General features: G+C 28.6%; 1 protein-coding gene across 2 annotated transcripts; it reads left to right on the forward strand.

Moving 5' to 3' along the window:
- Nucleotides 1–330: 330 nt before the first annotated feature.
- On the forward strand, nt 331–13,449 carry LOC124926886 (probable dolichyl pyrophosphate Glc1Man9GlcNAc2 alpha-1,3-glucosyltransferase). Of its 2 annotated transcripts, XM_047467203.1 has the most exons (5): nt 331–1,117; nt 1,195–1,401; nt 1,494–1,731; nt 1,824–2,057; nt 13,249–13,449. In XM_047467203.1, exons 1-5 carry the CDS (start codon nt 386–388, stop codon nt 13,404–13,406), a joined length of 1,569 nt encoding a protein of 522 aa, XP_047323159.1. In that variant the 5' UTR covers nt 331–385; the 3' UTR covers nt 13,407–13,449. The 2 variants fall into 2 exon arrangements, with proteins under 2 accessions (XP_047323159.1, XP_047323158.1); XM_047467202.1 differs by lacking the exon at nt 13,249–13,449 and having other exon boundaries at nt 332–1,117; nt 1,824–2,258.
- The last annotated feature ends 1,359 nt before the right edge of the window (nt 13,450–14,808 follow it).

Here is a 14,808-nt window from a genome sequence, read left to right on the forward strand (position 1 = left end):
CATAACTCCAATAACCAAAGATAAAAAAACCCTAATAATAATAATAATAATAATAATAATAATAATAATAATAATAGCCTTCTAAAGTAAAAAATAATAAAATTTAACCATCCCAATGGATTATGCATATTTTATTAAAAAAAAATAATATAAATATAATTACCATAAATTATTACTATATAAAAATAAATAAATTATTTCTTAAAAATGGGTAATAATAAAAACTAAAAATTGAGACATTTTTCACTAGAAAATAAATAAATAAAAAGGTTAATCATAAAGCAAACGTGGCAATATTCCATTGGATCTTCAAAACTAAATGACAACATTCAATCCTTAACCTGACTTCCGTCGTTCTTTTCCTAACCTCGCCGTCAAAACCGAGATGTCTGCCCTATCTTCCGGCCGCTCGATCGCCGGCGAGATCGTCTGGTTTTATCTCGTCGCCGCCTGTGTGAAGCTCCTTCTCTTTCCATCCTATCGCAGCACCGACTTCGAAGTCCACCGTCACTGGCTCGCTCTTACCCACTCCCTCCCTCTCGAGAAATGGTACTCCGACGAGACCAGCCAATGGACTCTAGACTATCCTCCATTCTTCGCTCACTTCGAACACTTTCTTTCATTATTCGCCCGTCTAATCGATCCTACCATTGTCGATCTCCACAATGGCCTCAATTACTCCGCCCCCTCCGTAGTAATTTTCCAACGGATCACTGTGATCGTCGCCGACCTTGTCCTCCTTCTTGGAACATATAGATTGACTCGAAATTCGGACTCTTTAAAGAGAAATCTGGTATGGGTCATGATTGTTTTCTCTCCAGGCCTTTTGATTGTCGATCACATTCATTTCCAGTACAACGGATTTCTGCTCGGCATACTGTTACTCTCCCTGTCGTTTCTTGAAGAAGGTAATGACTTGATGGGGGGATTTCTTTTTTCCGTTCTGCTTTGCTTTAAACATTTGTTTGCCGTGGCTGCGCCGGTGTATTTTGTCTACTTGTTTCGCCATTATTGCCGTGGAGGGATCCTTAGAAGTTTTGGGAAGCTAATGGCTATGGGGACTTTGGTTGTTACTGTCTTCCTAGCAGCGTATGGGCCTTTTGTGTACCATGGACAGGTACTTGTTTCAATTTCTTTCATGATTATTACAAAGATCCTTCATTTGACCATGCTCGAATGTATTATTATTGCCAGATCCAACAAGTTTTACATCGAATGTTTCCATTTGGTAGAGGACTTTGCCATGCTTATTGGGCTCCAAATTTCTGGGTTTTCTATATAATATTAGACAAAACATTAGCATTCGGATTAACAAAGCTGGGATTCAGTTTCCAATTTCCAGCTGCTTCATTCACAGGAGGGCTAGTTGGAGATTCCTCACCATTTGCTATTCTGCCAATGGTAACTATCATATGTTGAGTAATATTAGCTTGTTTGATGTAAGGTTATTTGTTGACATTTGCTGTTATTTGGGTTAAATTGGTTGATGCTAGGTGACACCTTTGGTTACGTTAGCGTTGGTCCTGCTTGCCATATCCCCGTGTCTTATTAAGTGTTGGAAGAATCCTCAGCCGAAGATGATTGCCAGATGGGTAAGCTATGCTTACACTTGTGGCTTTCTCTTTGGCTGGCATGTTCACGAGAAAGCGTCGCTCCACTTTGTTATCCCTCTAGCCGTTGTTGCAGTGCAAAGTGTGGACGATGCTAAACATTATTTCTTATTGTCCATTGGTATGTTTTTACTTTCCGTTGAAATGCTTAGGAATTGAGTTGATTGACCCTTTTGTGTTTGACATATGTTTCTGTTGTTTGTTGCTTTGCAGTATCCACTTACTCTTTGTTTCCACTTCTTTACGAGGGCCAAGAGTATCCCATAAAGGTTATGTTGCTGCTTCTACACTCTCTTCTCCTATGGTACGGATTTTCGTCGCAGTTTCCTGTGACATCAACGGGGAAAGGAAAACCCGGGGGCAAGAAAACACGAGATAATCTAGATGCAAAGGCCACGAATGACCATAGATTCAACCTCGGGTGGATTGAGAAAACTTATATGTTTGGTCTTGTGCTTGTAGAGATTTGGTGTCAGTTTTTGCATCCGCTAGTTTTAGGAAACAAGCTTCCTTTCCTTCCTCTTATGATGATTTCTGTATATTGCACTTTTGGGATGGCATATTCTTGGATTTGGCAACTTAGACGAATTATTGAGTTGTCATGATTCATATAACTTATACAGAATCGACTCCACTTTAAAGTTTTATGAATCCATTGTCGTGTCGTTTATGTTTTGATTTTGTTGATGAATTGTAAAAAGATAGAATAAAGATTCAAAGGTTTATGAGCCTAATTCAATAAAAATGATCCAACTCTCTTGATTATTTCTGAAAACAACTAAACTTGCACATTCGTTCTCATTCAAGTAGTCTCATGTATCAACAAAAGTTGGAATGTTGAATAACCTCTTTGGCTGAAAGCTGTCAGGGCTTAATTTAGAACCATTTATGGATTGGTTTTGAGCAATTGGAACTCGATCTGGCCAGAACTGGTTACGCGGAGTGGTTCACACAGAAAGCATTCCTCTTCCTAAACATGGGTTAAAAAATGAATAATGTGCTAAAAAATGAATAATGTGCCCAAGGACTACAACTCGTCTTACAAATGCTGGCGACATTTCTGTCTCTTTCAAAAAAAATGAATAATGTGCTAAAAAATGAATAATGTGCCCAAGGACTACAACTCGTCTTACAAATGCTGGCGACATTTCTGTCTCTTTCAACCTTCCGGAGAAAGAATCTGGGAGACGAGGGTATTAATGTTCAAAGTAAGGATATAAGAGGCTTAATGTTAAGAGATTAGTTTGAATTATGAATTTGATATAATTATATTTTTCTTCTAAAAAGAGGTTTATTTCAGATAGGTTTGTTTTAAAGTGTATTATTTCTAACATGTGTTCTATTGATAAGTTTTTTAGAATAACAAACATCGGGTGATGTTGTCCTCCAGTTGTTTGAGTTGATATACAAGACATAAAGAATTTGGATTCTTTTTTAATGCTTTATGTTTTAAATATATATATATATATATATATAATAATAATAATAATAATAATAATAATAATAATAATAATAATAATTTTTAAAGTCAGTAATCATCAAATTAAACCTTTATAATTTTATATTTATTTTATTTATATATATATATATAAACATTTTTTTTATTTATTTTAGATGCACCTACCTTCACAATTTTATATTTATTTGTTACTTTATATATATATTATATTATTTTTCATCATTAATTTGATATAAATACATTTTATTTTTTATCATACATTTTTTCTCTCATCATATGTACATATATAATATTTTCTTTATGGGTATAAATAATTTTTATATTAATATAAAAATCAACTAATTTATAATAAATATTAAATACAAAATATATATACATACACAAAATAATAAAATTATTTCAACAAACATAAGTAGTCTAACGGTTTAAGTGGTCTAGCGGTTTAAGTGTTCATATTTCATGCTTAAGATCATAGTTTGAATATCAAAACATGCAATTTTTAAACAAATGATAGACATTTGAAAGTCTGAGGTCAGAATTAGTGGTTGGTTTGACGAGAATTTACAAGTGTAAGATCACGAGATAGAGATCGGGTGGTGGGTGGTATGTTGAGTGAGAGGTCGGAATTAGTGTTGGTATGACGAGTATTTGAAAGTGTGAGGTCACGAGATGGAGGTCGGATGCTGGGTGGTTTGTCGAGTATGAGGTCGGAATTAGTGATTGGTTTGATGAATATTTGAAAGTGTGAGGTCGTGTGGTCGGTGGTTAATTTGTAGAGTGTGAGGTTACAATTAATGATTGGTTTGACTTGACGAGTATTTGAAAGTATGAGGTCACGTGATGAATGTCGTGTGATGGTGGTATCTTATATATATATATATTATATTACTTTCCATCATTAATTTTATATAAATACATTTTATCTTTTATCATACATTTTTTGTTTATCATATATATATATATATAATATTTTCTTGATGAGTATAAATAATTTTTATGTTAATATAAAAATTTACTAATTGATAATAAATATTAAATACAAAATATATATTCATACACAAAATAATGAAATTATTTCAAAACATGCAAATTTATTTGTTTAAAAATGTACAAATGATAGGCATCTGAAAATGTGATGTCGGAATTAGTAGTTGGTTTGACGACTATTTAAAAGTGTGAGGTCACGAGATAGAGGTCGGGTGGTGGGTGGTTTGTCGAGTATGAGGTCGAAATTATTAATTGGTATGACGAGTATTTGAAAGTGTGAGATAACGAGATGGAGGTTGGGTGGTTGATAATTTGTCGAGTGTGAGGTCATAATTAGTGGTTGGTTTAACGAGCATTTGAAAGTGTGAGGTCACGAGATGGCGGTCGGGTGGTTTGTCAAGTGTGAGGTTGGAAATAATGGTTGGTTTGATGAATATTTGAAAATGTGAGGTCACGAGATGAATGTCGGGTGATGGTTAATGGTTGGTTTGACGTTGATAAGAGGTCTGTGATCAATTGAGATTGGTTGTTGATTTGTTGAAGTGAGAATAAAAGAGATGTTGACTAAGATTAATGAGTGCTTTGTCGAGTGATAAAAGCATATGAATATGTGTGAGTCACAAAATTAGAGTCAAAGATGGTTTGCCGATGGGATAAAGAGACATATAAAAAAGTGTGAGTCACAAGATGAAGGTCAATTAAAAGTTAGTGGTTCAGTTTGACGAGATATAAAAGGTGTGTCATCAATTGATGTCGACTAAGATTGATGGGTGGTTGCAAATTGGGTAAAAAAATGCATATGAAAAAGTGTGAGTCACAAGATGAGGTCAACTAAGAGGTTAAGAGATAAAATATATATTAAGTTTAATTTTAAAATTAAATTTAATTATAGAAACTTAAACTAAATTTAAATTAATTAGATTTGAATAATATTAATTTTATCTAAAATATTTATAAATAAATAATATTTTATATATATATATTCTAGGCAAGTGTATGAATTATTAATTAATAATCTTACTTTACATATAATTTAATATATTAAATATAATATAATTAAAATAATATAATATTTTGTTATACTTATATTAAAGTATTAATTTATAATTTATTAGACGTAATATATATATATATATATGAGAGAAAATGAGATATTAGAGATGAAAGAAAGATTTGTTTTAATTCTAAGTAGAAAAATGAAAAACATAATAATATTCTATATATTACAATCATTTTAAAATAGCTTTATTTAACTTCATATAACCATAAAATTATTATTTTTTAATGATTTTTAAAGTAATTTATTTAACTTTTTTTTATTTTAAAAATAAATTTCATAATTTAGGATTTTATTTTTAACATATATTTTCATTTAAAATTATAAAAATAAATAATTATAAATATTTTTTTATAGAAAAATATAAATAATAATTTATCGTATGTCAAGTTATAAAAAAATTAGTCATAATTGAATTTATAAAATTATGAGGAGGAATATGAGGGAGAATAATGTGTCACCACATTTGGAAAAAGGATAAAAAATGGGTAGAAAGAGAAGAGAGAAAATTTATTATTTTTTTGGCCAATCAATTAAAATTAATATTACATAATAATAATAAAATATCTATAATTCTCAATAATAATAAGAATGCCCTTAATGAAATATTTTTATCTGATAATTAAATACAATTAATTCTATTATATTGTTATTAACTGATTTATATTTTTTAATAATTAAACTTATTAATATAATAGATTCATTTTTAATTACTTCTTTGAATCTATTAAGAAATTTACAATTTTTTTCTCTAAAAATAAAAATATTATAATTTATTAAATATATAATTATAAATAAATATTATATAAATCTCGTTTCTATGTTTTGCACTATAAATACGCTTAGAAACCCTAATAAATTTCTCTCTCTATGCGGCGCATTCTTCTTCAAATCTCTATGCGGCGCATTCTTCTTCAAATCTCCTAATAAATTTCTCTCTCTATGCGGCGCATTCTTCTTCAAATCTATATTTACTTTATTTTCTCTTCTTTATCTTTTTTTCAGGTATATTATTGATTTTTGTGATTGTTATTATATTTTTGCCTCTATTAATCTTAGTCACTGTTTAAATCGGCTCTTTTGATTTCTCACTCTTTTTTGATTTGATATATTTGCAGATGCAGATAATTATATTTGAATACATCTCTTGTAAACTCTATCAGATAAGTTCTTGTTGCCGATTTTCCTTGATGATCCTGAGGGCAGATCCATCCCGATATACTATTTTAGCAGCTCCTCCTTCCAGAGGTATGCTGGCGTTGCCTTCCCCTGTAAGGCTTGCCTCGGTTGGTTTGTTCGAGTATCTTCACTTACTATCTTCTCCGACCTATAGGCAGACACCTCGGGTGGTATTGGTCCTTCGTCGTCTGTGGCGTCTTTAAATGAGAGTACAGCGCCTTCGGACTTTGAAAGGCATCTCTTCTCGATTGAAGCACCAAAAAAGAAAAAGCTACTCTTTTAAAAATAAAACCCCAACGGCAGGGGTACCTCTCTCAATCGGAACAGCCCCATTACTGAACTATCTGAACTATCAGGTTTTATATATCTTATCTCTAATCTTATAGATCTGAAATCAAATTGTTTATTTTTGATTTACTAAACTTGTTGATTTTCCTTGTTTATTATTTGATTTATTAATAATGTTTTTCAAAATAATATAATCATTATTCTATTACATCTATTCTAAATTTTACTATAATTAAAATGTTATATTTTCATATCCTATCTATTCCCTTATTTTTCTTTTATTAAACCTAAATAAAAATAAATTCTAACATAAAAAATATCTCTTTTTATTCCATACATATAATTTTTTCTTTAAAGTTGATAGATGATGAGTTATTTGGAATTTGTTTAAGATAAATAATTGTAATGTTTCTTTTATATTTAAAATTTAATAAAACTAGAGTAAAAATATTTTTATATTTTGATAAAATGACTAATAAAATGATAGAACAAGTTTTTTTTTTTTTAAATCATAAAAAAAATTCAAAATAACTCAAGATCAAACCAGTTGAATTCGCTCATCAATCCTATGTCTTACTAATCCATTCATTCATTTACTACACATTTACATTAATATCTTGGCATGCACTCTCTCACAAACACACTTGTCACGAATCAGAAGAAGCTGAATGTGTTATGGATCAGAAGTTGAATTCCATTTATAAGATTGTTGAAAAATTAAAACAAGTTGGATGTTTATGTAGCAATTCATTCTAATATTTTTCAAGTTATTTCTCTTTGGCATGAATACCCTCTCATAGTTTTTCTTGTCATGAATTAGAAGTTGATTATGTTATGGATCAAAAGTTGAATTCCGCTTATAAGATTATGGGAGAATATTAATTCCACAGAACAATAATTTTAAAGATGTTGGAATGTATTGCTACATAAGGAGAAACAAGTTGGAAGTTTGATGGATCAAACCTCCAACTTGTTTCTCCTTCCATCAAACTTCCAACTTGTTTCTCCTTCTACAACAATTCATTCTAATATTTTTCAAGTTATTTCTCCTTGGCATGAATACCCTCCCATAATTTTTCTTGTCATGAATCAGAAGTTGAATGTGTTATTGGATAAAAAGTTAAATTTCGCTTATAAAATTGTTGAAAAACTATGGGAGAATATTAATTCCACGGAACAACAATTTTAAAGATGTTGGAATGTATTGCTACATAAGGAGAAACAATTTAGAGGTTTGATGGATCAAACCTCCAACTTGTTTCTCCTTTTGCAGCAATTCATTCTAATATTTTTCAAATTATTTTTCCTTGGCATAAATACCCTCCCATAATTTTTCTTGTCATGAATCAGAAGCTGAATGTGTTATTAGATCAAAAGTTAAATTCCGCTTATAAAATTGTTGAAAAACTATGGGAGAATATTAATTCCACGGAACAACAATTTTAAAGATGTTGGAATGTATTGCTACATAAGGAGAAACAAGTTAGAGGTTTGATGGATCAAACCTCCAACTTGTTTCTCCTTTTGCAGCAATTCATTCTAATATTTTTCAAGTTATTTTTTCCTTGGCATGAATACCCTCTCATAGTTTTTCTTGTCATGAATCAGAAACTGAATGTGTTATGGATCAAAAGTTGAATTCCGTTTATAAGATTGGTGAAAAACTATGGAAGAATATTAATTCCACGGAACAATAATTTTAAAAATGTTGGAATGTATTGCTACATAAGGAGAAACAAGTTGGAGGTTTGATGGATCAAACCTCCAACTTGTTTTTCCTTTTGCAGCAATTCATTCTAATATTTTTCAAGTTATTTCTCCTTGGCATGAATACCCTCCCATAGTTTTTCTTGTCATGAATTAGAAGCTAAATGTGTTATGGATCAAAAGTTGAATTCCCCTTATAAGATTGTTGAAAAACTACGGGAGAATATTTATTCCAAGGAACAACAATTTAAAAGATGTTGGAATGTATTGCTACATAAGGAGAAACAAGTTTGAGGTTTGATGGATCAAACCTCCAACTTGTTTCTCCTTTTGCAGCAATTCATTCTAATATTTTTCAAATTATTTTTCCTTGGTATGAATACCGTCGTATAGTTTTTCTTGTAATGAATCAGAAGATGAATGTATTATGGATCAAAAGTTGAATTCCACTTATAAGATTGTTGAAAAACTATGGGAGAATATTAATTCCACGGAATAACAATTTTAAAGATGTTGGAATGTATTACTACATAAGGAGAAACAAGTTGGAGGTTTGATGGATTAAACCTCTAAATTGTTTCTCCTTTTGCAGCAATTCATTCTAATATTTTTCAAGTTATTTCTCCTTAGCATGAATACCCTCCCATAGTTTTTTCATATCCTTAAAGCGGGATTCATTTCTTAAAGAGAAAATGCTTAGTGATCGCTTCAAAGGCTTGATTTAATCCAGAAATGGAATGAGTCTACATAAAGGATAATGAAATTGAAAGGTTAAGAACTTGATTTTAAGAAAATTTACATGATTCTTGGTATGCATTTGTACTATTTATAAATGAGAATATAATGTTATTTTATTCTTAATTATTTTTTTCAAATTTAGTAGACAGATTGATCGAGAAAACTAAATATCTGGGTGGCTGTCAAATTTACCTATAAGTTAGATCTTGTTGTCAAATTTCCACATGTGCCACTTCATAAAGAACATATTAATTTGTAGAAAAATATTTTAGATCAATTTGGAAATAATACCATTTAAAGTCTTTTAATATGAATGGAAGGAATTCATATTGGAGTGAGGTTGCTTTGATTCAAAGTTGAAGGATGTCAATGAACGGTAGGGCTTGATGACACATTAGTATGATAATAGTGATGCGCTATTTGAACGAGTCATTCAGGTTTAAACTCTGTAACTTGTCGCATATATACATGCTCTTTAGTTGTCAGCACTAACTAGTGGTAAATCACCCAACTTGGAAGAAACTGTGCTATACTAGAGTTGATGACTAGGATGAATAAAAACTATTTGCGAATGTTTAACGATTTTATAAGTTTTATTCTTTTGCATAATTAGGCAAGAAACCTGTCGTGGTTATACTTGTTTATTGCTTCAAAATCGTCATTATCCATCGTTAATGGATGTAAATTTAATTTCTTACCGTCAAGAGTTGTCCTTGATATAAGGAGCTTCCGGACAAAATCTAATATATTTAACTTCTGAGCTAAATACTAATTTTTATTATATTTGAATATTATCTTATAATAAAACTATTTGTATTTTTTTCATTTTGATCTTTTACATTAAATGTTTAACCATTAAAAATATTATTGAACAATTCATTGGTCTTAAAATCATGTTTCAGTGTCAGGTAAATAAAAATTAATATTTGTTTTGTTGTATTTTAAACATTAAATTTTCAACATTTTACCATCAAATAGAGGTAATTATATATATAAATTGTAATAAGAATGCTTTATTCAAATTTAATTAATATTTTTAATAAAGTTAATAAGATAGATTACAAGAAAATGAATTTAAACTTATTTTATGATAATAATTTTTTCATAAAATATATCAAGTGTTTTTAACATAATAAAAATAAAATTAATTTATTATATTCTTAATAGTAATAATAATATATTTTGACATGTTTTTTACTTTTTTATAATATATAAGTAAATAATTGATATAATTTTGTATATATATTAAATATTAATATATATATATATTTATAAATTTATAAAAACTTTAAATCAAGATTTTCAATTCAATTCAATTTAGGATTATAGTGGTGTTCGGTAAAAAATAGACTTCTAACAGATTTAGAGTAAGATATAATATTGTCTCAATTTCTTTTTCTTTTTTTCAATATAAGCTAATATAATTAATTATTAATTTTGGTACTATGTTTATTGATTCAACTTCATTATTAATATAAGACAATCTTCCAAGCACAAATATATAATTTGTAAAAGTTCATTTAACTACTAATATAATATTCAAAACAGATCAACCCTGAGAAATATAAAATGATGTTTACTTGTTTTTTTTTTTTTTTTTTTAAATTATTTAATAAATAATAATAATAATATCTCAACCAAATTTAATAATATATAATGTTGATCACTTAACAAGTCATTCAATATACACTTAATCAAAATGGAATTGGTAATTTTTTATTTATCCTATTGGTGAGGCACTGAGGCTTATATGAGGGCCACTTATAATTTCACTTATAATTATTTTTATAGTGTATAAATGAAATAATGCAAAAATTTAAGGGCCAGCCTGTTAGATAGAGGATGAATAAGGACATAAAGTTCATTTACCATTTACCATATTTTTTTTATTAATATATTTATTTTCAAAACTATTTAAGTCATTTAATTAAATAGTTAGGTGTGTTTGCGGGTTATATATTTAACCTGCAAGGATTAGTTAGCAAAAACGATACTCGGCGTTCTAAAAAAAAATCTCTGTAAGACACCGTTTATATATATTTTTTCAAAAATAAAACTTTTTATGATAAAATTATATAAAATATATTTTTATATAATATATTATAATACTAAGATAACATAAGAAAAAAACCTATAACGCTTGCCTGTTTTATCGGTTAACCAGTTCTAACGGTTAACTGATTTTTTACCGGTTAAATGCTTCGCTTTTCGGTTGAAATATTTTTCAAAACAATATATATATATAAATGATAAACTTAGCTAAAAAAAACATAAATAAAAACATGTTATGTGGGTAAAAGTGTAAAATTAAAAATGTCAGAAATACAACTAAGTAGGAAAGGAAAAAATTAAAAATATCCAACGTGGCAGATTGGTGGTCTTGTTCTCGCTACTCCTTTCGCTGAGTTTATCGATCCTCAAAAATATATATACGAGTCATATATATTTCTAAACTTAAAATCGTATAGAATCGTAAAATCGAAATTATTTATAAACTCGTAAAATCGTAAAATCTTATTATCGTAAATTTAAAATCGTAAAAGTTTACTTATTTAAGAGTTTACTTAAAACCAAACTCGTTAACCTAATGTGAAATCGTAAAATCATAAGATTTTAAGAGTTAACTCGAGATTTTAACTGTATTGTATATGACCCTTATAAGTTTGTAAAATATACTATTTTTATATAATGCCAAAGCCTATCTTCCCAAACTTCTACCCTTATCCTGAATAGAGGGTTAGCCTTATTTGCTATCCCAATGGCATGTCTCAATGACTATACCCTTTTTAAAAACACTTTAAAATTATATAAAAAGAAGAATTTTTCCATTAAAATAGAGAATAATTTTGAAGAAATAGACAATCATTAAGACATGTCATAATACACAGATTCGTTTCCTAAAGAAAAGGGCCATGTTGTGTTGTCACATTGTTCAAAATCATTTTGAAATCATTCTTTATCTTGATATCTATCTATTTGTCTTTCCTCTACTTATGTTTAAGGAATGATTGAAAAATCACTTTGTCAATGTATTGATGTATTTATTCAGGAGGTCTGATTCGTTGTCCTAGAATATGTCACACTAGATTTATTGTTTAAAATCTTTCAAAATCATTCTCTATCTTGATAAAAAGTTAGTTTTTTTTTATGATTTTAAAGGATTTTGAACTAGGAGACATCTAGTATGACACATTAGACATCAAATTCGGACCCCTAATAAATACATCAATACATTGACAAAGTGATTTTTCATTATTCCTTAAACATAATTAGAGGAAAGACAAATAGATAGAGATAGACATAGATATATTTAGCTTATTTGAGTGAAAAGAGTAACAAAAATGAACTATACAGCCTCAATCTTACCAACTTTCTACATGAATAATCTTTTAAAAAAAGCATAGGATAGTGTGAAAGCAAAATTTATCCCATGAATTAACCAAATATTGAATAAATGCAAATGATGCAGCATTCTCGAAAAAAAATAACGTGTGAATGAGATGAAAAAAAATAAAATTTAAGGAAAATTTATTGTTTATAAAAAAAGAAAAAGCCCTCAGGAAAATTAAGATAACAATCAAAAAGAAATGAGAAGATGTACCATAAGAAAAACACTTATTACCATTTACCGCTAACAAATTAAAATGTTTTAAAACCCTAGACAACCGAGTGAAATGCACAATTAGATAAACCCAACCCATATAACTTCATCAAAATTATTACCCAAATCAATTTAAATTTATTTAATATTATTTTTGATAAATTTGTTTGAATAAATTAGAAAAAAATCAATTTAACATTTATTATGCTGAACGGTCGTTAACTATTTTATTTATTTATTTATTTATTTTTTAACTTCGATTCCATTAATTTGATCGAATTTTAATTATTTTTAAAAAATTAAAATTTAATTTTTTCCTCAACTTCTTTAGTTTCAAAACCATTAATGAAATTCCTTCCAACTTCGTAACCTAAATTTCATCCATAAATAATAATTCATCAAGATCACAATCACATCCATCAACGTCACAACCATTGGCTCACTCTTCATAATCCCCTTTCCCCTTTAACAAAACACATCCAGTCTTGATGCAGAAACGGTAGATCAAAGTCGCCCAACAAGACAGAAGAATAGATCCAATCTTGATAATGGAAACTTATATGTTTGGTCACGAATGACCATAGATTCAACCTCGGGTGGATTGAGAAAACTTATATGTTTGGTCTTGTGCTTGTAGAGATTTGGTGTCAGTTTTTGCATCCGCTAGTTTTAGGAAACAAGCTTCCTTTCCTTCCTCTTATGATGATTTCTGTATATTGCACTTTTGGGATGGCATATTCTTGGATTTGGCAACTTAGACGAATTATTGAGTTGTCATGATTCATATAACTTATACAGAATCGACTCCACTTTAAAGTTTTATGAATCCATTGTCGTGTCGTTTATGTTTTGATTTTGTTGATGAATTGTAAAAAGATAGAATAAAGATTCAAAGGTTTATGAGCCTAATTCAATAAAAATGATCCAACTCTCTTGATTATTTCTGAAAACAACTAAACTTGCACATTCGTTCTCATTCAAGTAGTCTCATGTATCAACAAAAGTTGGAATGTTGAATAACCTCTTTGGCTGAAAGCTGTCAGGGCTTAATTTAGAACCATTTATGGATTGGTTTTGAGCAATTGGAACTCGATCTGGCCAGAACTGGTTACGCGGAGTGGTTCACACAGAAAGCATTCCTCTTCCTAAACATGGGTTAAAAAATGAATAATGTGCTAAAAAATGAATAATGTGCCCAAGGACTACAACTCGTCTTACAAATGCTGGCGACATTTCTGTCTCTTTCAAAAAAAAATGAATAATGTGCTAAAAAATGAATAATGTGCCCAAGGACTACAACTCGTCTTACAAATGCTGGCGACATTTCTGTCTCTTTCAACCTTCCGGAGAAAGAATCTGGGAGACGAGGGTATTAATGTTCAAAGTAAGGATATAAGAGGCTTAATGTTAAGAGATTAGTTTGAATTATGAATTTGATATAATTATATTTTTCTTCTAAAAAGAGGTTTATTTCAGATAGGTTTGTTTTAAAGTGTATTATTTCTAACATGTGTTCTATTGATAAGTTTTTTAGAATAACAAACATCGGGTGATGTTGTCCTCCAGTTGTTTGAGTTGATATACAAGACATAAAGAATTTGGATTCTTTTTTAATGCTTTATGTTTTAAATATATATATATATATATATAATAATAATAATAATAATAATAATAATAATAATAATAATAATAATAATTTTAAAGTCAGTAATCATCAAATTAAACCTTTATAATTTTATATTTATTTTATTTATATATATATATAAACATTTTTTTTATTTATTTTAGATGCACCTACCTTCACAATTTTATATTTATTTGTACTTTATATATATATTATATTATTTTTCATCATTAATTTGATATAAATACATTTTATTTTTTATCATACATTTTTTCTCTCATCATATGTACATATATAATATTTTCTTTATGGGTATAAATAATTTTTATATTAATATAAAAATCAACTAATTTATAATAAATATTAAATACAAAATATATATACATACACAAAATAATAAAATTATTTCAACAAACATAAGTAGTCTAACGGTTTAAGTGGTCTAGCGGTTTAAGTGTTCATATTTCATGCTTAAGATCATAGTTTGAATCTCAAAACATGCAATTTTTAAACAAATGATAGACATTTGAAAGTCTGAGGTCAGAATTAGTGGTTGGT

This window comes from Impatiens glandulifera, chromosome 2 (genome assembly GCF_907164915.1).
Source record: "Impatiens glandulifera chromosome 2, dImpGla2.1, whole genome shotgun sequence".
NCBI lineage: Eukaryota > Viridiplantae > Streptophyta > Magnoliopsida > Ericales > Balsaminaceae > Impatiens > Impatiens glandulifera.